The sequence below is a fragment of the Centruroides vittatus genome, unplaced genomic scaffold, assembly GCF_030686945.1.
Source record: "Centruroides vittatus isolate TY-2023 unplaced genomic scaffold, ASM3068694v2 contig_549, whole genome shotgun sequence".
NCBI classification, from domain to species: domain Eukaryota; kingdom Metazoa; phylum Arthropoda; class Arachnida; order Scorpiones; family Buthidae; genus Centruroides; species Centruroides vittatus.
In genome coordinates, this window is record NW_027122325.1 from 1342845 (window position 1) to 1366042 (window position 23198).

General features: G+C 27.5%; 2 protein-coding genes across 3 annotated transcripts in view; one reads left to right on the top strand and one right to left on the bottom strand.

The window, feature by feature from the left end:
* Positions 1-23198, top strand: part of LOC136978699 (protein FAM50 homolog) — a 335477-nt gene that overhangs the window by 275911 nt on the left and 36368 nt on the right. The gene's annotated exons all lie outside the window — the stretch shown is intronic.
* PolA2 (DNA polymerase alpha subunit B) overlaps positions 1-23198 on the bottom strand; it is an 83323-nt gene that overhangs the window by 44609 nt on the left and 15516 nt on the right. For both annotated transcript variants that reach the window (XM_067274464.1, XM_067274463.1), the window contains exons 8-14: positions 21047-21118; positions 17170-17221; positions 14349-14476; positions 10807-10845; positions 4922-4995; positions 4458-4548; positions 4230-4342 (exon numbers count right to left, since the gene is read on the bottom strand). In XM_067274464.1, the coding sequence (XP_067130565.1) occupies positions 4230-4342; positions 4458-4548; positions 4922-4995; positions 10807-10845; positions 14349-14476; positions 17170-17221; positions 21047-21118 (569 nt within the window). The remainder of the gene's footprint in view (positions 1-4229; positions 4343-4457; positions 4549-4921; positions 4996-10806; positions 10846-14348; positions 14477-17169; positions 17222-21046; positions 21119-23198) is intronic.

Sequence of the window (23198 nt, forward strand, 5' to 3'; positions counted from 1 at the left end):
AATACTGAACACGTGTCACATTGTTAGGAAATTTCCAGATGTCGACATGCATACCAAAAGCACACAAGCTTAATGTAGCATTGTTTGGGTACATGAAGAAATAACTTCATACCAAATGAGACTAGAAAGTAATACTAATAAAAAAAAACCTCATTCAACTTAGAATATTTTTTGTTTCCAGTACTGTTTAATGATAAAACAATGTTTAAAGACAAACATTTTCAATCTAGGCAAGATCTTCCTCAGGTCTACATAAAATGGAATGTGTTTTGGAATGTTAATGAATTTTGGGAAAGACGAAATTTTTGAATACATAAAATACAAAAAACTGCACAGTATTAATTGTAACTATAGAAAAAGTACAGGAAGAAGTATAAAAATAAACATTAAAAATATTAAAAAATTGATGTATCCAGTATATTATCACAATGATGCGATTCCTTTGTGTTTGCATCATCATTGTTCCCTTTTCCTGTAGTTACATTGATACTACACAATTTTTTGTATTTTATGTATTCAAAAGTTTTTTTTTTAAATTTGTTAACATTCCAAAATGCATTCTATTTATGTAGACCTGAGGAACATCTTGCCTAGATCGAAAACATTTGTCTTTAAACATTGGTTTATCATTAGACATTACTGGAAACAAAAAAAGCTCTACACTGAATGAGGTTTTTTATTGTTTGGGTAGCTATGCCTTGACTTTAGTCTGGCTTAGCACTTGGAACCAGTATCGTTTGAGCATGACATTTACAAAAATAATAATAATGCAGAACTATGTTCTAAAAGTAAAAGCTGAATACATTGTACAAAATTTATATCATAGATTACAAATTTCAATAAATTATAAAACAATGTCAGTAAGACTACAACCTCCCAGTCACCACGCCAGTAAGGTCTATAGGAAAAATGAAGCAAAGAGGGACTTATAATCAGTGTCTGTTCTTTCTGTTAAGAACAACTGATTTACAAAAACCTGGCTTCAGGTGTATAAGCACACTCACTTCTGTGAAAAAAATTGAAATGGTTGTGTAGCACATTCTCAGTATGATATTGGGTTCATCACCACTCAACTAAGCAAAGTTCATGTTCAAGGGTTACGCAATTCATGTGTGAAAATTCTGCTAGTCTCTCTTGGTCACAATTAATGAATGCAGCAGTGCTCCAAATATGGCTACTCCATCATAATCTCAGTCATAATCATAAAAATGAACAACATAACAACTCAGCCAAATCACTTCTGTGACAATCCAGCCACTGAAGGGCAGGTTAGAATATTATGCCAGCATATGAAGAAGACTTACAAAATGAATTAAATCATTTATATTTGCTACATCATCACAAACTCAAAACAGACATGGCAATAAACAGACAATAACTACAACACAAAGTCATTCAAAGTCAAATGCAAAGAAGTTCATGTCCTGATTCCAAATTGCTATAGATTCAAATCCTGTAAGGTAAGGGTTACTAAACATTTATGGTTAGGATTCCCCAGGGCTTGAAGGAATAAGCACTTAGCTGTTATGAGAAAATAATCAGGAATTACTAAGAAAACTCAAATAATTCAAGGTGACACAGTCTACAGCAAGGGTGGTCAACCTTTTTTATAATATGGGCCAGAATAAATTTTACGTTTTTTCCGCGGGCCATAGTAGTTAATTGACGCCTTCTTGTGACCTGTAATTTTTTAGTCTGCACAAATAGATCTCAAAGAGAGGGTAGATTCAATAAGGTGTCACAGGTAAGGGCCTTACCTGCAATGCCTTGTTGAATTTTTCGTCGAGGTTAAGCCTAACGATTTTTTTTTAATAAATAATAATCGTGTTTACTGTGTCGTTAAAAATTATTTTTTTATGTTGCACAAACAAAATAAATATATTGAAAAATATAAAAACAAAAAAAGTTATATTTTAAAAGTTCATTTTAATATAAAAATTATGACGAATAGCGACATCTAGTATCAAAAACATTCCAATGCAGACACAAAAATATTCGGGAACAATGCTTAAGAGATTGATATTCAATTTAACTAGACAAATTACATCAAAAAATATTTATTTATAATTCTTCTAAAGATCTTGCGGGCCAGATAGAAACTTTTTGCGGACCGTAGCTGGCCCGCGGGCCGGAGGTTGCCCATCATTGGTCTACAGCATGCATAATAATTCATACCAGCTTGCTAATGTTGTACAGGACTCTACTGGGCAGTATATATTTAAGGAAGGTTACTGAGAATCTGTAGCAGAGTTATTTGCAAGCTGATAAACATAACATAAATGTTCATAATTTGATAAGATGTCCAAGGAAAGGCACTTTCTGACAATCTTAATAATTTTATTTAAGCATGAAGAGGACCAAGGTTATCTTCAAAGAATTAAAATGTCTTATGCCTACAGTTCAGTCTATTGTACACCATGCTAAATGTACCGGAAATCTACATACAAAACAATGTATATAAGCTAGAAACAGATTCTAAATTCTACAGACTGAATGATATTGTGTTGGTATATTTATATAAAATAGAATGTGACTTTGTTAGATTTGGTGAAGTGGACTGTGACAGAGTTAAAAAAAACAATACATGTATTCATGATGAAAAGATACATCAAAAGAATGGGATAAAGTAAAACCATTTCATACTTGGTAAACAAATATTGAGCCTTAATATCACAAAGCACTCAGCAAAATCAGTTTGCAAAGAAATGTAAGCAAATTTTATGACTAGACAAATCATATTTCTGAATTGTCTATGAAAATAATATGCATAAGATTATTCAAATGGAAAATAAGGCCAACAACACAGACTGTTTTGCATGAGTTGTGCAAAAAGATGCATGTCAGCAAAAAGCCTTCGGAAACTGCTCTTATAATAGCATCAACACAGAATACTTGAAAGACATCCTTGGAATCTGTTTTAGGTCATCTAGGATGGTTTTGTTCCCCAGAAAATCCTGCACTTTTCAAGAAGACTACACAAGATTACATGTTGTCAAGATAATACAGGCTTGATTTCAAAGACACTGCTTTTCATATGCATTCAATCATAGTGAAAAAAAAAAATGAGAATCCAACTTTTAACAAAAACTGGTTGTCGATGTCATCATACTTATTCAATAATTGTTGTCATCTACTACCTGAGAGAATCTCCACTTACACTTTCTCAATGGCAAAAATGATGCATTCTTGTAACCTGCTGACCTCTTAGCTGGGTGATATCATGCTAATAGCATAATTAATGGCCAAAGAGTCAGTCGCCGTTTTAGTTTTCCTGGAGTCAAGAAGTTGCCACCCTAAGGATAATCGTCGCCAGTTTCTCAACTAATACTCTGTGCCTCCAAAACAAATTATACTATCGACTCAGAATTGCCTCTGAATTGGAATAACTTCATCGTCAAAACCTCAAATAATTCGAGATTCCATCAACACCAAATCTCCCCCTGGAAAGGGACATTTACCTCGCTGACTAGTCAGATATACATTGTCCAGAACTGCTTTCATCCTCTACTGCTTCCATCCTCTACTGCTTCAAGACTACAACCAGATCCTTCAACTACAGGTATTTATCGCCATGTAAACTCTCTCTCTCGCGCAACCTTTTTGTCTGTAGGCCTCTTAAAGCTAATGTCTAACAAAATTGTAAATTTTATCATGTTTTCTTTGAAATTAAATCATTATTAGTTGTTAAACTGGTATCCGAGTGATTCTCTTTCAGTATGATGTCTCTCAACCCATCTCCATCCTGGATCTGATTGCCTGTGCATGCGGCCGCTCATGCGACCGAATCAACATGCTGTCTCAGCTTCTGTGTCAATCGGGACATGGTGGTGTCAGTCCTGATGAGGCACTAAGAAGGTGCTGACTGACCGTCCGGTAACAAAAACATGTAATCAAGTACAGAAAAATTATATTAATTTTTTTTGTTCTTCCGTTTATCTTCTATCAGGTAAACCTGACAATGTCTATTATATATGGAAGAAAATGTTAATTACAGTAAAAATTGTTCATTTTGCTGATTATTAGTGTCAGTGGTATGATTTATTAATAGTATAATTATTGATAATTTTAATGATACCAATTACAACATTTTGAATTTTTGTGGAAGAAAAACATTAAAGAAGATAAAAATACATTTATATTTAGTATTAGTTATTTTTAGTATTCAAAATGCTTAAATCTAAAATTTTAATATAAAAAAACAAAATTAAAATGTTATTTTCATTACTTACAAAGTGACTTCTTCTCTTCCTATATGAAATAAAACATCTGTAGATGTAATACCAATAACAATTCCATCAATATTCATTACACAAGGATCAGGCATACATATTAACTGTTCAGACTGAAAAAATTTATCAATTGAAATTAAGTTAGATTTTTTGCTTATCAACTGAAACAGAGATGATAAAATGTTTGCATTTCGAATATCATTTTTATTAATTTTAAAGTTTGCATACCTTGTATTTTATATTAAATGGAGGAGTAGGATATACAGCATAATGATGAATATCTCTTAAAGATGGGATCAATACTATTTTGGTATTTATTCTATAAAAATAAATAAATTGATAATATATATTTATCTGGTCTGTCTTACATAATGTTCAGTAGAAACAACTAGCATTGCTTTATGCCACATTTATTTTTACTCTTTTATTATTATTATTATTACATTTATTTACTAACTAAACAATCATTTAGATAAATACTAATAACTATAAAATTTCCAAAAAAGTTATTTAAAATAAGAGAAGAATTTATTATTACTTTCTAAACATTTTCAAATTATACTATTATTATGCTGCAGAAAGTTTATGTAATTATTACTTGATTTAAATAATATTAATTTAGTTTTTTAATATATCAATACTATATTTCATTATAATAAAACAAATATTTACAAAAAAATTAAAATAATTACCCTTTGATTGACTCTAACATAATTTCTATTTGTTGATTAAAAATTTCTTCAAAAGTTATAGAAAAATTTCCTCTCTTATAAAATATAAAATAAATGTAAATAAATTAATAAAATAACTTATATAAAGTTCTAATTTCATTTCTAATTTAAATGTTTATTTACACTAGATTAATATTTGTCAAAAATAAATCTATAAATATAACAACTGCTGAGAAATGCAATGCTGAATAGTAAAACACTCCAAAAATATCTTAAAAATTGCATTAATCACTTAATCTCTAACATTTTCAGCCATATTTAAAACAAATTAATATACAATTTATATCTTAGTACCAGATCTTATAATTTGACTATAACCAATGATTATATTCCTGACTGGAGCTATTTTATATTGCCTACAAAAAGCATTTTTATAAATGAAACATTACAAATTCCAACTGAAAACTGATCATTCTTGCTCATCCTGACATCTGGCACATACTACAATATTTAATTAACATTAAAATTTCTTTCCAAGAGAACTAGGATCTTGGAATCTTTTGAAATGCCAAAAGCTTTTATAAGCTTTGAAAATCCAAGGAATTAATTAATATTATCCTAGAATTTTAATTCTTACTGCATCAAAAATAAAAAATTATAATGATCTTAATCACTAAATCATCATATTAAATCATTCTTATTCTTGAGTATATTTTTGAATACAGAATGACAATATTTACTCTTATAGTATGATATTTACACTTTGAAGTCACAGACCCAATTGTGACGGGCAAAAGGACGAAGGTGTTCAATCAAAACTTCGAATTTTTTTTTCCTCCACCATTTTTATCACAAGATCAGATTCGAAACCCATAAAAAAAATTTTTTCCCACGAACTTGCTTCCTCGTTGAGGATGACCCATCCTCGGAACGTATGCCACCAGGAACTTTTCGAAGAAATTTACGTATTGGACACCCGACCCTCATGGAAAAAACCCGAGTGAAAAATTAAAACGAACGAACGATGACGAATCCGGCAGTCGTCGATTAGTTATCGGGACAATAATCCGGACTCTTCCCGCCATCTTCCGAACCAAGACCCTTGTGGATTTATACCAAGACCATAGTGCGGATTATCTTGTGAACTGTTCCTTCAAATTGCGATTCTCTGTGGATCGTATCATCGCAAGGATACCCGACGCCGGCTCCAAGACTCTAAGGTATTTATCAACTCGTGAAGCATTTGTAAACTCTCTCTCTCTCCGCGTATCTAGAAATACATCCATATTAGCGATGCGTCTTATTGTACTTTTGTTATACTCCCTTATTAAAATTAGCCTTGTTATTTAGCTGGTGTCTTGAGTGACTCACTTCCTCGGTTCTCCTACCTCCATCTCCACCGCAAACGTACCCGCTCACTCGCGACCGCTCACGCGACGGAAGAACTCTGCGTCGCGATTTCCGAGTCTCGATCGACTCGGTGGTGTCACATCCTGACGAGGGGTCAAAGAGACTCCGACCCTCCGGTCACACAATCGTCATGTATTATCCATAGTGTGGATTATGCTTGCTGCCTAATTTTAATTTTCAGATGTCAATCCTCAACGTCTAATCTAAAATTATTGTTAAGCAAAATTTTATTAACTCCAATAAAGTGCATGCAAAAAATATAAAAAGTGTAGCCCCAAATTACTGTGCCAAGACTGGTCATAAGTGAGTTAATTTGCATTTACAAAAGATACATTCTATAAATAAAGTGACTGACTCGATTGATAAAGGAATCTGTATGTGTAGAGTAATTAAAGATAATGAAGTTTCTTATTGATAAACAAATGCAAACATTATTAATGTATTTTGCCAAAAAGGAAAAAGATATCTTAGAAGAAATTATTAAACTTTTTGCTGTTGATAGATTCTGTTTTAACATTTCTTTATGAATATGTAATTCAACAAAAGAAGTATTCTAGAAAGAACTTTTTGTTCTTTCTAGAATACTTCTTTTCTTTTATAATTGTCAATGCAATTATAATAAATAATTTTGTAAAATAGAAACATATGGTAAAGAATATTAGCTCCCTACAAACTCTAATAATATAGTGAATGTTATGTACAAAACTTTAAACTTGTTAAAAATGAAATTTCTGCAAAGCTAACAGCAAGATCAAAGTTTAGCATCTCTCCTGACAAATATTCATTATTGAAAAATCAAAAATATTAATTTTAATACAAATGGTCATGCAAATAAAGACAAATTTTGGAATAATAAAATTATTGAATCAAATGCTGTAAAAAATGCTATCAGAGAACAAAAAGCTAAAGTAAAAGAATTTAAAATGTAGAATTGAAGGATATTGGAAGAATATATGCAAAAGAAGGTTAAAAATGATGGAGATTCAATTATACAATGGAATAAAATCCAATAAATAATATATAAAGAGGAAGATTCAATAAACTTGTACAAAATAGAACTATATATTTATGCAGCAAGTTTGGATTATAAAACATTGAATAAAACAAGATACAGATGAACTTATGAAATGAAAAGCCATAATAATATAAGAGGGAAAAAACACAAGGCAAAAAATTTTTATAAATGTTATTCATAACTTTTGAATAATTTTTTATGATTATTTATCAATTCCTGATGCTGTCATTTCTATTTTTTCACCTGGCCACTATAAGCGATCCAACCTCCTGCTTGCTTCACTTGCTCATTCCATTAGCTTTGCCTCTTTATTCACATTATAGACTATTCATAAAAATTTCATAATAGTTCACCTATTGCTTCCCCAGTGTTTCATTTCAATTTTTTCTTAAACATAAAAAAGTGTCAAGATGATTTTAAGCTAAGTATTTTATTGTAATGGCCTGAATATTAGTTAATGTTTTTTCCAGTTTTAAAATGATAAAAACTCACTCTTGATCTACATTCCAGTCACACTTATATTTGAGTTTGATTAAAAATTTCTTTGACTTGATCCCACTAATTCTCTATGGTACTGTACAGTACATGTCATACAAATTTAAGCTGACACTAAAATTCAGTGCATCAATTGAAGAGCATCTCATCAATTCCTTCAAAGCATCAAAAAATGATCACAAAAAAGTATAATAGATAAAAGAATCATTAAAAATTTTTCCCTTCCACTTACAAGATAAACAAAGAAGTCAATTAATCAAACTTATTGTTTATTTATTAAGTTATGGCAACACAACATTTGGGCAATCTGCATACGGGAAAGCCTTCCGGGAAGCCTTTTTAAGGGTAACTGGCCCCTATTCAGGCATTACAGATGTGGAGAAAACTCAGAAAATTCCATGTAGCCAGTCTGTCCTGTTGAGGTGCACACCCATGACCGAACTTCCAGTGTTCAGGGAACGAAACTGCTTGGCTACTGGTGGGTCTCATATTTATTGACTTAGGATAATTCCCTTATGTAGGATATATAAAGCATTTTAACAATTACAGTAGAATCTCATTTTAATGGATCACAAAACAATGTATATTTGAAATAATGGATTTTTTCCAGCTCCCATTAAATCAATACAATTTTACCTGTTTTTAGCAGATCCATAACTCAGAATAACAGATTTTTTTCAGTCCCATCTATTGTAAACTTCGTGTTTTTTCAACATTTAGTTAATAATTGGATGTTTCCCGGAATTTGTAGAGTTCAATGATGAACTTGATACATCTGGAATATGTACAATTAAAGAATTGTATGAAAAGAGTCAGCAGGTTAATACAATTGAGGAGAAGCCACCTGGTGAACATTCTGATGCTGGCCCAAGTGTAGTGCCAAAATTTAGCAAGGACATCAAGTCTTTCCAAATCATGAAGACCTTCTTAATGAGTTTTCAGCATAAACAAACAAGCTATACATAATATTGCTGTATCAAATGATGGTTGTATTCAACAGGCAGAAAAGTGGCATCAAAACAAACCAAGATGGACAAGATTTTAACAAATTGTGAAGTTAAGTGCTAATGAGCATATGCAATTTGCCTCTTTTTATGCTTACGGTGTATACAATTTCTGTCAGCTTTGTCGTAAACACAAATGGCATAATATACAATTTTCTAACATACGTGTTTCTATAGAATAAATAAAATTTTAAAAAATCAAGAGACTGAATAATTTCAATTTAAAAAACAATTTTTTTTTGAATAATGGATATTTTCTTAGATGTGTGAGAAATCCATTATTTGCAAAATAGCAAATTTTCAGAACAATGGATATTTTTGGTGATCCAAGCAATCCATTGAAACAAGATTCTACTGTGTATATACATAAATACATACAGAAAAACAAAAACATAATCAAATCAAAAAACATAGTATAGAACATTTCAAATTAATATGAACTGTTTTTGAAGTCTTAAAGTACAATATGAGTAATAAATTAATATAATAAGTGAATAAATGAAGGAATTAATGCTGTAAACTGCCAGTATATGTCAATTTATCCTGTTGGAAATCACTTTAACAAAATTTATACAGCTAATTATAAATTTTTTTATTCAGGTTTTTTATAACAGTGATTATCAGGTAGAATTAGGGATTCAAAATATCTTTTCCTGAGTTCTTGAATTTCTTCACATTTCAATACTATGTGAAAAAATAAACTATCTTTTTTACAGAGAAAACAAATATCAAAATAAAGCAATATTATTTTACCTTCATAACATATATTCAATTTGTTTAATCTAATTTGCAGTAGGATTGATATCATTTCAGAAAGAAAATTATAATGGAAAAAAAAACTCTGTGTTTTGTAAGTTGAAAGAATACCAAGAATGAAATTTACATTGATCGTGCCCAGATCAAGAGTCAAAGACTTCAGGGACCACTCAGCCAACAGCATCACCATCAGCCAATGGACACCATCAGCCAATGGACTTCAAAATATTCTGAATCAGTAAGAATTAAAGTTGGATTACAGCCTGCAGATGTGTCAATAGAATCAAATGTGCTAAGCCACTCTTCTTATATTGGATGACTTTTTCCATCACTAACTGTAACAGGATATTTTTGAACAAATTAGAAAAATTGATATATAAAGAAGTGGCAGGATGCAAAAAATTTAGGCCTCACAAACAGAATCCAAAAGTATTCAAAATACTATGAAATGATAAGCAACTCCACAACCAATCTATTAGGTTGGAATTTACAAGTCTATACTCAATTATCTAGAACATATTTTTTATTCTATTCCATCACACATTCTCAGAATTAAATGTTGCAAAATTGACCCCATCAAATGTACTGTCTCAGAAAGAATAGTTAACAATAGATTATTGGCTAATGAGGATAAAGCAATCACAATATAAGAGTTCACATTTAATTATACTAGAAAAACTTCTGTGGATAATGCAAACAATTCTATTGAGTAAAAGAATTCAAAACAATGAACTACTCAGATCAGAAGTTGTTTCAGTGAGCCAATGTTTGTCATTAGTTGGAAATTTATGTTAAATACATTAAAATCAAGGAAAAAAGTGAAAAGAATTTACAAATCAAAGAAGTGTGACCTTGTCTTGGTTACTGAGCTGCCACTTGTTAGCAGCAACATTTGAGTCTTAAACAGACAAAAATTGTTTTAAGATTTATTGTTTCAAATTGGAGTTTTTTGCTGTTAATACATAAATTATGTTTTACTCAACTACTGACCAGTGTAATTTCAAAAGAGATATGCAGCAATAAAATGTTACTACTTTTAATAATAATAAAAAAATAAAAGTTAAAACATTCATTCAAAGATGTTATATTATAAGTTTAACATAAAAACTGTACTTCTGTCATCTTCTGAAGCATTTTGAATGTAAATATATTTATACTGTATATTACCATTATTATTATTATTATTTATTATAATTTTAAATATAAAACAATAAGTAAAAACATACCTCAATTATTTCATGTTTACTATCTACAAATGGTCCAACCTATTAAAAATCTTAAGATATAATAAATCAGTTTAAACATTTAGAAAAATATAAAGTCAATAAAAAATAATACACTAAAGATTATCATTTGAATATAAAATTCAAATAAATATATTATTTAACTTATATAAGACAGAAATATATTTCAAAATGAATGTATAAACAAAAAAAAAAAAAAAATCACAAAAGCTGTTAAATTATAGTTATTGATTCAACAAAATAATTTAATATTAAAAATATTAAATATTTATTTTGTAATCATAATATAAATCTGAACAATTTGAAAAAAATAAGAAAAAAATGGAAAACAACTATTGTTAACTTTAGAGAAAGTGCTAAATAAATTGTGATTATAACAAATACAGGTCAATACTTTCTTACCAATCAATGTTGACCTTTCTCTTAAAAAACTATGGTAATTCATCTTATCAAATGTAGCTAATTTGAAATACCTAATGAATGGCAAGCTTCTTTATCAGGCTATAAGACTAAATAATTACTAAGCAATTTGACATGAGTAAGGCTTAGTAATTAGTCTAATAGCCTGATAAAGAATCTGGCTGTTCATTTAGTACTTGAAATAACTATTGGGTTAAATATATTTATTACATTTACATAGCTAATTTGATCTTTCATAAAAACAGTTCAAGAGTACAATTTTCAATTATTTGTTTCCTGAAGCTGCTTTCTTTCTTATATAGCATGTTTACAACAAGCAGAAAATAATTATCTGATATGAAATAATAATTATTTTTTAATAATTTGACATTAATTTCAATTATTGATATTTCATAATTTACACAATAAATCCAAAGAAGAAACATATTATCTCATGCTTTATTTTATTACAAAATTTTTTAGATAAATTATTCTATACAGCCATTTCCACAAAATAAAATTTTGTATTTTTTAAATATGAAATGAAATTGTCCTGTGGTAACTTCAGTATAGAATAATTAATCCAAAGAATTTTATGATAAAACAAAAAAATAAACTTTATTTATATTTTTTATCTGAAAACCCTACACAAATGATAATTTAAAATTATAATAATTTTTCTAAAATTACATTATTTTATGACATATTATTTATAGGCTTACATATTTCTATTATATATATACTTGATGTTTGAAATTTATAACAACACTATAAACATAACAAAATAAGTTGCTTACTGCATTTTTTTCTACTTTCTGGGACTAACTGCAGTTTTATTTCAAGAGGGATACTTTAACTTACGGTTCATTTTTATAACAATTCAACTTATTTTTTTAATAAGATTTTCTTATTAAATTAAATTATGTTCATCTGAAAGTAAGTTTGCCAAACAATTTGTCAAATTTTTTATTGGTCTGTATTCATGCTAATTAATGATCTGAAGCAGAGTAATTTGGCTAGCAATAGGCAGTTAGGCTGCTATCTCTTAATAAATTTAATAATTATAAATAAATTAAACACCTAAAGAACTGGTATATATTATCTAAAAACATACCAGTACACCAAATCAGTACACCAAATCACCAAAACACAAAAATATTTAATATAATAAACGTTTTTGTCCATATCATCCTCAGATTACATAAAGAAAGAAAACATTAAATTCAACTTTAAAACTACTGAACTTTGGCAGTTATAAAGGCTAGCACCATGCATGATGAATGTATACAAATAGAAAAATGATCAAATAAATTTTACATAATTAATAAAATAAAAATATTTCCATTAACAAACTTGAGAGCATACACAAAGTATCCTACAATAGTTTAAACAATGCCCTCTACACTACTGAAAAATTATCAGATTCCATGAGGTTGATGGCAGTCTGATTTTTCATGGCCCTATCAAGTTTATTAATGGAAATATTTTTATTTTATTAATTATGTAAAGTTCATTCAATTATTTTTTTATATAAACATTCATCATGCAGGGAACATGCCTGACCCTTAGCAGTTTTAAAGTTTTATTTCAATTCTGTATTCAATTTGGTGTTCTGTTCCTTAATAAGATTATATAACCTGAGGATGTCTGATTGATATGGATGAGAATTTTGTTACATTAAATATTTTTGTGTTTAATAACTAGCTTGGTGTACAGTTGTGTTTTTAAATTATAAATAAATACATTTTTAATTTAGAATAGTCTGGAAAAAATAATTGGCCGAGACCCACAACTCTTGCTTGCAGTGCAGTTGTATTATGCTACCAAGACTTCAATCTGATCTTCATCCATGGGCACAGCTGACTTATGGTTTAATCTCAACATGGTATAAATATATAAAAAATTTCAGCTAATTATTAATTTTAGACGAGACTATGTCTCATCTCTAAAATTGCACTGCTGTACACCTTAGAGGTATGAAGAAGTACATGTCAGGAGTTGCAATTTGACACAGAGTATTTGGTACCCAAATCATGTGTGCATAAAATAAACCAGACTTGTAGGTAGTCAGAGGACCAAAAACTGGGTCAAAAGAAAATAGGAAATGCTGAGACTGTTTCTAGAAACAGGCATGAGTGCGAGATTTGTGCATGCGTTGCTCACGCTCTCCGAGACATAGTCTCATCCCAAAAATGGCTTTGCTGTTTTACTTGTAATTACTTTTAATATCAAACTAAATTTATTACAGTTCATTAAGAAAATAAAGAATACAAATTAAAATACAAATAATGTATTATAAAAATGAATTTGTTGTTTTGACAAACAGTAATCTAAAACAATAACTAATATCTTAGCTAGTGGTCATTTCAAAGTTAAAATATAAAAAATATTTCTTTACTTTCATAATAGATAATATATTAAAGACTTTTAAAATAAGCATTCAAACTGAAAATATTAATTTTTGTACAATGTAAATATTAAAAATAGCTTGTAAAGATGTTATAATACAGTCAAACCTGTTTTTATGCGCTCTTTTTATGTGCGATTTTTATTTGTGCGATTTTTTTAATGCGAATTTTTAATTTGTGCGGTATAGTTGGCGACTAGTCTCGTGCGATTCGTCATGTCTTACGTTGACTTATTATAGCTAAATAAACTTATTATAGCATAAATGCACTTATTATAGTAATATTATTGCATGAATATGCGAAAAATGAAATAATTTACTTTTTAAGTCAACAAAACACCACCTGGACAAAAATATGTAAAACAGACGATAGACCAGACGATGCAGTCAAGTGCTGACATCTGTTGTCACTAAATTCTATTTCGTACGGTTTTGAGTTATTTTCTATGTGAGACTTTTTTTATGCGGTCCCTGTTGACCGCATAAAAAGAATATTTTTTAATTGTGTCACGAAAACTATTATTTCTTTACTTTGATAATAGATAATATATTAAAGACTTTTAAAATAAGCATTCAAACTGAAAATATTAATTTTTGTACAATGTAAATATTAAAAATAGCTTGTAAAGATGTTATAATACTAGAAATACGAGTTTGCTTTATTTCTAGTATTATAACTCATTTTTACATTATAATTTATATTAAATAATAAACATACCAATATGCAAATATGTGGTTTATACTCTTTTACATAATTCAACACATCAGAAAGAGGTTGATAAGAGAGTGCACCTTCATTAGTAGTTGCAGTAAATGGACCAGCTGCAACTACAATTTGTAAAGATCCTGAAATATGTTATTAAAATTTTAAAATAGTATCCATAAATTGTCTTTAAAATTTTAGATATCGATACAAAAGCAGTAATTGAAAATTTTCATACAATTTTTATATGCAAAACAAATGTTCATCATACTCATAAAGTTAAATACAAGTTGATGTGTTCTCCTGAATCACATACAAACTGTGATTAAAAGGACACAAACTGAGTTATATTGAACTTTATACATTTGTTATAAAAATTAATATAATTTTGTTTATAAAAAATAAAATCTGTTTATCAATTCAAAGTTATAACTTTGAATTATAAAATTCCTGTTTACTGAATTACTGTTGAAATATAAAAATTATAATCTTATAATCATAAAGTAATATAATAAGTAATTAAATAAATTCAGTTGCAATGTATTAATTTAAAACGTAGATTAAATATAACAAAAGATATAACTCATAATCACGCACACATGTATAGTACCAGCTGTGAAAATATTAAATTTCTATCCATGTTCATTGAAGCAATGTAATGAAATAATAATAACTGAATGACAACTATATTAATAATTTTAATAAATTTTTATTAATTATAAGAAATTATTAGTATTCTAATTATTACTTATCATCTTTTACTATCTATATTTTCATTATTTCATAAAACATTTTCTTGACTTAAGTCTAGAGAAATAAACTGAGAAGTCTAATCCTCACAAATATTTACATTTTAAACAGTACAAATAATACTATCCAAAAAACTTTGAAAAAAACAATAATAATAATATTCTTTAAGATAAAAATTTAATAAAACATACAATTTAACAGTAAATTATATAATCATATTAAAAAATATTATAATACCAACATTTTTTATAAATTTTTATAATGAAGAATGTTTACAGTTTTTACAACATTTCAAATTTAAAGTAATTTTTCAATTTTAAAATTCTTTCATTCAATTTCAAAACGTTGCATAGAAAATGTACTTTTTCTAAAAATAGACAACTGAATGAATGAAATTATTAAAAAGAATAAAACAACAGTACTAATAAAAAATGTATATTTCAAATAAAGTTGAACTTAAGATTAAGATTTGAAGCATTGACTTGAACTGTCTTCAAGCATTTACACATTGAAACAAAACAAAATTTGATTAATAACAAAGTGTTTCCATTAACTTCATTGAATTGTATCTTTAGGATTAAGATTTGAATTCCATTATAGTATGATAAGCAACATGAAACAATTTAATTTCTTTTATGTACTTTTTTTGAAAATATTATATTTCTATCACTAACACTTATTGTTATTACACATCTATGCATTGTTTATTTTTATATATTACTTATAACTATTAAAATAAAACAGTAAATTATATGAAGTATATATATTCTAATAGTTCACTGAATTATTTATTACTTATACATATATTATTTAGTAACAAATATGAATATACAGTAGAGAACCGAAAATCGGAATCAATTGGGGACTGGGGTTGTTCAGATTAGGGATTTGTTCCGATTACGGTCTATGTACGAAAAAATATATTAACCTGTCTGATGTTCAAATTTTTCTCCGTTGCGTGTTGCTTCGTGTTGAATTTTCATCGATTTTAAGCCTAACAAAAATTTTTATAATATTAATCGAGGCTATTGTATCGTTAAAAATTATTTCTTTATTTTGTACAAACAAAATAAATATATTGAAGAATATAAAAACATGAAAATTATACTTTAGAAGTAAATTTAGTATCAAAAACGTTCGATTCAGCACAACACAGTCCGACTGAAAATCGTGCCGATTACCGGCGATTCCGATTACCAGGGTGCTGATTTACGACTCTCTACTGTACTCCTAAATTACTTTTTGTGATAATATTTTAAAGTTGTATTGACTAAGGAAATGTATAAAGATATGTATCAGGATTTTTAATATGTCAGAAAAACATGCAATTCCAAGGAAAACCATAAAGTCTGGATATATCTTATAGCAGCAAAAGTAAACTCTTTAAAAATACTTGCCAAAAGTGACCTATTTTTAAAAATTAATATATGACCAACATTTAGCAGAACCTAAAAGAAATGTTTTAAAAAGTGAATGAAACTATTAGAATTAATCTGGGAAAATAATAAATAAAAATAAAATTTATGTAAATTGAAACCTTATCAGACATACTTTTTGAATTTTTATATGCCATTTATTCTTTTGACTTAACTTTTTTCTGTACTATTTTTGAATATACAAGTGTAACTATTGAACTGCTTACATTACAATAATGGATTATCAAAATTAATAATTAGTTGTTTGTAAACATTTATAGTAAAACAAATAAATGAGTGAGATAATATATATTGTAGGCCTACATGATAATTTTGAAAATTCTGAAAATGCATATCTTGGATTTACCATGCTGTAGTTAGTATATATAAATTAACATCAAATTTAAAAAACATCACAAAACAAAAATAGTTTTTACAAGAACTCTATAAAATACTTTCATAGAAATTTAAGAAAATTTATTAGAATAAATTGTGATATCAAATGATAAATAGTAAATAATATAAATTTTTAAAATAAAAATTTACATATATTTAAACAAAAGTTATTTTTTATTACCGAAACAATAAGAAATTTTAAAACATGTTTTGTTAAATAAATAATTCTAAAATTCTTAACTATTATTTATTAAATTATTTTTAAAAAATCTTACTTTTGGCTATTAAAATAGATGGAGGACTAGAAGAAAATGGCAATGGTTCTTCCTGTTTTACAAATATAAGTATAAATATTAGTTAATGTAAAAAATTTAATTAATATTATTTTATTGTTAATAAAAAAATAATTAATTTAAATTAATGTATCATTAAAAAATAAATCATTTTTACAACTTTCAGAATTTTATATAATAATGCTACATTGTCTCACTGACTAACTGACAGTAATATTATGTAAAATCCAAGATTTTACATAATATCCTGATTTTTTCATTTCCATTTTTTTTACTAAATTTGTCATTTTTAAATGCAAAACAATGCTATTCTGTTAGCTGAAGATAACCTATATTAAGTCAAAAATGTTTCTAATTAGATACTTAACCTCAACTTTAGCAATTTATTTGTATCATCATCATCATTATTATTTTAATGATGCCAAGTTTTGCAACATTTTATGATTTTCTTTTGTCTTACTTTTGATTATTCTTTATTAAATTTTAAAATTATTATTTATAATTACATAATAGATCTTTATCTATATGATGTCACCATTATATGTTGGTGGGTAAATACAATCAACATAATGGTTGTATTAATATTTAGGTCACTGTTAATGTTAATAGCTTTTACTCAGACATATATTTTAGAGTATGTTTGCACTCCGAGTGAAAATAATATAAATGACAAATTTGTGGGTCTTCATGTATAATATTAAATTAAAAGGAATAATGATTTCTAAAGAAAAATTTATTAATGATCTTATGTTTGAAGAATATAACTTAGTATAGAGTATGTGAAACAAATTACTCTTTAGAACATATAGTGAAATACTAGCAGAAATGGAAAATAAAATATATAATGTAACAGCTATAATTCTATGGATAATAAAGTAATATTGAAATTTGTTTGCCAAATTCTTATATATCCAACATACAAATAATTTAGTTTTTTTTTAATAATCTTAAATAAAAACAATCTAAGAAGTTTCTATTATTTTTAAATATATATATATATATATATATATTTTTTTTAATAATAAATAATAATAATAAATTTTGAATATATGATTGTCATTAGAGTAACTAATGTTATAATGTTAAATATGTATATATACATATTAGATCAGGGCTTCCCAAACTGTGCGTCGCAATGCCCTGGGGCATCGCGGCGCTATCTTAGGAGAGTCGCGAGACGATACCCACAGGTTGCTTGCACGCGACGTAACGAGTGAGTGCGCGGCACATGCGTCTCATCACCCCGCTCTTCCATTTTCTTGTTCTTTCATTCAGTCTTTTGTTTTCATCAATTATAAGCATTGATAAATCAGTGTTTTGATTTCAAGTGTGTTGTATTTAATTTATGCATCGTAAAATGGATAACTTTATTCAAATAAATAGAAAACGTGTCAAAGACTCTAGAAAGAGTACAAAGAAGAGTAGCCATTTCAAAACTTCAGCCCCAATTTAAGAAGTTATGCTCAGAAAAGCAAGCTCATCCTTCTCATTAATTGTACTGTTATGTTTTCTAATAAATAATAATTATTAAAATTCTATATTCTTTGGAGTTTTCTTTGAATAATAAAGTAATTTTAATGTCTGCTAGAGCTACACGTAAGTATCTTCTTTTAGAAGGGCATCGCAAAAAAATTACAGCCTGTAAAGGGAGTCGCAGTATAAAAAAGATTGAGAACCCCTGTATTAGATATTTGAAAAATTTGTTTATATGTAACACATTTTATTTTCAATAATGCTAATGTTAATTTATAATTCTAATATTTAGATTGTTTCAACAATATTCAAATGTCCTGCTAGTTCATTGCCTACAATATGCAAACACACATTTGAAACATTCTTTTTTTAGGAGATTACAGCAACAAAAAATTACATGAGACTCAAAAAGTGAAAATCTATAAATAAAGTATTATAATATTGAATTAATTTTTAAATTCTAATGTACAGGGTCTTCCAAATTAAACATGACATTTTTTATATGGCTACAGCAAAAACTATTCATCAGAAAGTCATTAAAGTTTAGAAATGCATTAATGAGATAATACAAATTTTTTCTAGAGCAAATAAAATTAGTTCTAAAAACCACCACTACAGAATGTATTATAGCTTTATACAGAACATAACAATCAGCTACATAAGTTATCTGTCTAATGTGAACAAAAGATGTTCAAAACATATAGCTACCATTGTCTGCTACCATTTGACAGCATAAAACAGCATGTTTAACAGTTGTATGCAGTGTATACCTTGGAATGTTATGCATATGGTGTGCTATGCTGTCTTTAAAGTATGACAATGATGTTATGGGACCACAGTAGACCAAGTATTTGAGATAGCCCCAGACCCAAAAATTGATAATAGATTCAAGTCTGGGGATTTTGCAGGCCAATATACCACTACTTCAGCTTGAAAAGCACTTTCTAGTGGTTGGTGGTTTTCGAAACTAACTTTTTTTGCTCTAGAAAAAATTTCCATCATCTCATTAAGGCATTTCCAAACTTTCATGACTTTCTGATGAATAGTTTTTGCTTAGCCAGCTGTGAAATGTCAAGTTTAATTTGGGACACCCTATATGTTTAATATCATTCTTAGAAATTTTCTTACTGAATCAAGCTATAACTTGCATTTAAAAGTTAACTCTTTAGTGTTCACTTAAACTATAAATTTCATTAGAATTTAATTATTTTTTCATTTTTTAATCAACTAAATAAAGATGGAAAAACACCAAGTGTTTAAATAGTAGCATGATTTGTGTTTGAGGATACTTAAGTTGGAACGTACAGTTCCAACTTAAGTAGTTTACGTAGAAAAATAATATGAAATTTTTCTAGATCGTGAAATAAATCAAGTGCCCATATCGGACTTGCATAAAAGATTACAGGTAATATAATCGTGTGGAATATTTTCATATGCAGCCTTAAATCAGAAATTTTCAAGTTAGAGCATAAGTAAATAGCATTATTAATAAGCTGGTTGACCTTGGTGTTTAAATAGTCAAAATGTAATTTAAAGCTGCCATTCCAGTTAAAAACGATCCCTAGATATTTTATGTTATTGACTACATCCAGTGGTGAATCGTTTAAGTAAAAGGATTTCTCAATTTTAGCTATTTTGATATTATTTCTAAAAATGATTATTTTATTGTGAGTTCAGTTTCTGATTAGTTATCCAAATTTGAAATCGCAAGGCTAAAATGGAGGTAAAGCATTTCCTGATAGTCGATAATAGTGCAATTGGTCAATAATTTTCAGGTTCATTTCGGTTACCTTTTTTGTAAAACATGAGGATTTTGGCTACGTTCCAGGATGTTGGGTATATTGAGTTGTTATAAAAAAAATTAAATAACTCTAGGATCATTTGTTTGCTTGCCGGCGGTAATAATTTAATAAATTTTGTAGTAATTAGATCCAGACATGGAGATGTTTTTGAATCAAAAATTAATTATAACTAAATACAGAAAATAGGCATCTAAAAATAATCTTTGAAAAATATACACCAATTATTTTAACAATTAAAAACTAATGAAATTTTATATTAGATCATTATAGAGATCTGAGTATAAATCTAGATTTTAAACATATCCTTTAGAGATTACCAATAGTATTTTTTGAATGAATTTTGGATCAAATTTGGTCAATAATGAATAATTTAAAAATATAATTTCTTTATATATTTCATATTATCTTTAAAATACCTTAACTCCATTTAAGATATTCTAAATGATATTCATTTTTATTTTAATAAACCAAGGGATATAAAATATTTAATAAAAAAATCAAGAAACAAATTTTAAAAATAAATCTATTAAAAATGAAACTGTTATATTATTTTTTGTTAGTGATTAGATAAACTTATAGCTTACTTCATAAAGATGTTTAACTATACATTTTTTTTCTTTATATCCTTGTACATTAATTCCTTTGGCAGCAATAATCTATTAAAATAAATAAATATATATATATTTATACTTTTAATCAATCCTATATGAAAAATTAAATAATACTGTACAATATGATATTGTTTACTTATTTCAAACATACAAATTCTATTTTTTTAAATTTTATTCAAGTAAATTAGTTAAGTTACTCTCATAAAATTAAAAAAAAAAAAAAATTGTATTTAAAAGTTTATGTATAAATAACATAACAAAAGTTTAGGAATTAATAAAATCATTAATATTGTAATTGGACATAATTTATTTTCATTTTATGGCTTTTTCAATTTTATTAATAATAACTTATTATGCATTAATCATTTCTGAGTTTTTTATTCATTTAAATTAAGCTATGTCTAAAGATGTAAAAGAAAGAGTAGCTTATAAGGATTTATTGAAGGGTGACAAATGGATTATTATCATGAATCTTTCCAAGTAAATAAGAGAATGGATTCACTGGTATCTCTATGTTTTGCATCCAACTCAGTACTTACCCTTTTTTTTTTTTCACAAATTAAGACATTCTTTCTTTTGTTAGATATATTTACCATAAAAGAAGATTAAAAACTGAAGAATAAATGTAAAACTCAGTCAACCTTTAATATAGTATAATTTAGGTATTCTTGAAACCGTGTTTTCTTATATGTTGAGCATCAAACACAAGACCGTGTTATTTATTAAACACTTGGCACTTTTCCACTTCTATTAGTTGATTCCCTTAGATGTGTTTTTAAGTAGTTTATATCGATAATTATTTTATTAATCTCACCTTGCGTCCTGTCGATGTGCGTAGTATCCATTTTGTTAAGCTGTACGTGTGAATTTTCTCTTTCTCGATGGAATTTGCCGTTTCTATGACAAAAATTTTTATAATTTAGGTATTCTTGAAACCGTGTTTTCTTATATGTTGAGCATCAAACACAAGACCGTGTTATTTATTAAACACTTGGCACTTTTCCACTTCTATTAGTTGATTCCCTTAGATGTGTTTTTAAGTAGTTTATATCGATAATTATTTTATTAATCTCACCTTGCGTCCTGTCGATGTGCGTAGTATCCATTTTGTTAAGCTGTACGATATAAACTACTTAAAAACACATCTAAGGGAATCAACTAATAGAAGTGGAAAAGTGCCAAGTGTTTAATAAATAACACGGTCTTGTGTTTGATGCTCAACATATAAGAAAACACGGTTTCAAGAATACCTAAATTATAAAAATTTTTGTCATAGAAACGGCAAATTCCATCGAGAAAGAGAAAATTCACACGTACAGCTTAACAAAATGGATACTACGCACATCGACAGGACGCAAGGTGAGATTAATAAAATAATTATCGATATAAACTACTTAAAAACACATCTAAGGGAATCAACTAATAGAAGTGGAAAAGTGCCAAGTGTTTAATAAATAACACGGTCTTGTGTTTGATGCTTTAATATAGTTTTAATAATGGTTCTCTCAGATGATAATGGTTTTTTCCACTCACTATACAAAATTTTCTAATTTTACCCGTGTAGTAAACTCATTATAACCATCAATCTTTATATGAAAACATGTCTTAACTAAAAACAAAATAAAAATTTGCTCACAATAACCCTGAACCTATTAAAAATATGCTTGTTACAATAAAGTTTAATGTATGTATATATTGTGTGAATATAATGTAAATAAATTAGTATTAGCACATTTGGTATGAATAATTTAAACTTCTGGCTTTTCTGCAAAGTCATCATCAGTACACAACAAGCAGACTTGCTATATATACTTTTGAAAAACATTCACTCTGAAATTGGTGCTAAATCAATTGTGGTCTTAAACTGAAATAACAATAAGATTTATATATACTGAAGTTAACACATAAGATTTGAATTTGAGAATTTAAAATTCAAGTGATTTAGTTGTTTGTAAAGCAAAATTTTACATTTAATAATTCACTATATTGAGATTTGACTGTAGTTTGATTTACAATTTTAAAAAATAATATTTTATATTTTTAATAAAAATTTTTAAAATTGGTATATTATTATTATGTGCAATTACAATAAAAATGTATAATGTCTAGTTAAAAATTTTAATTT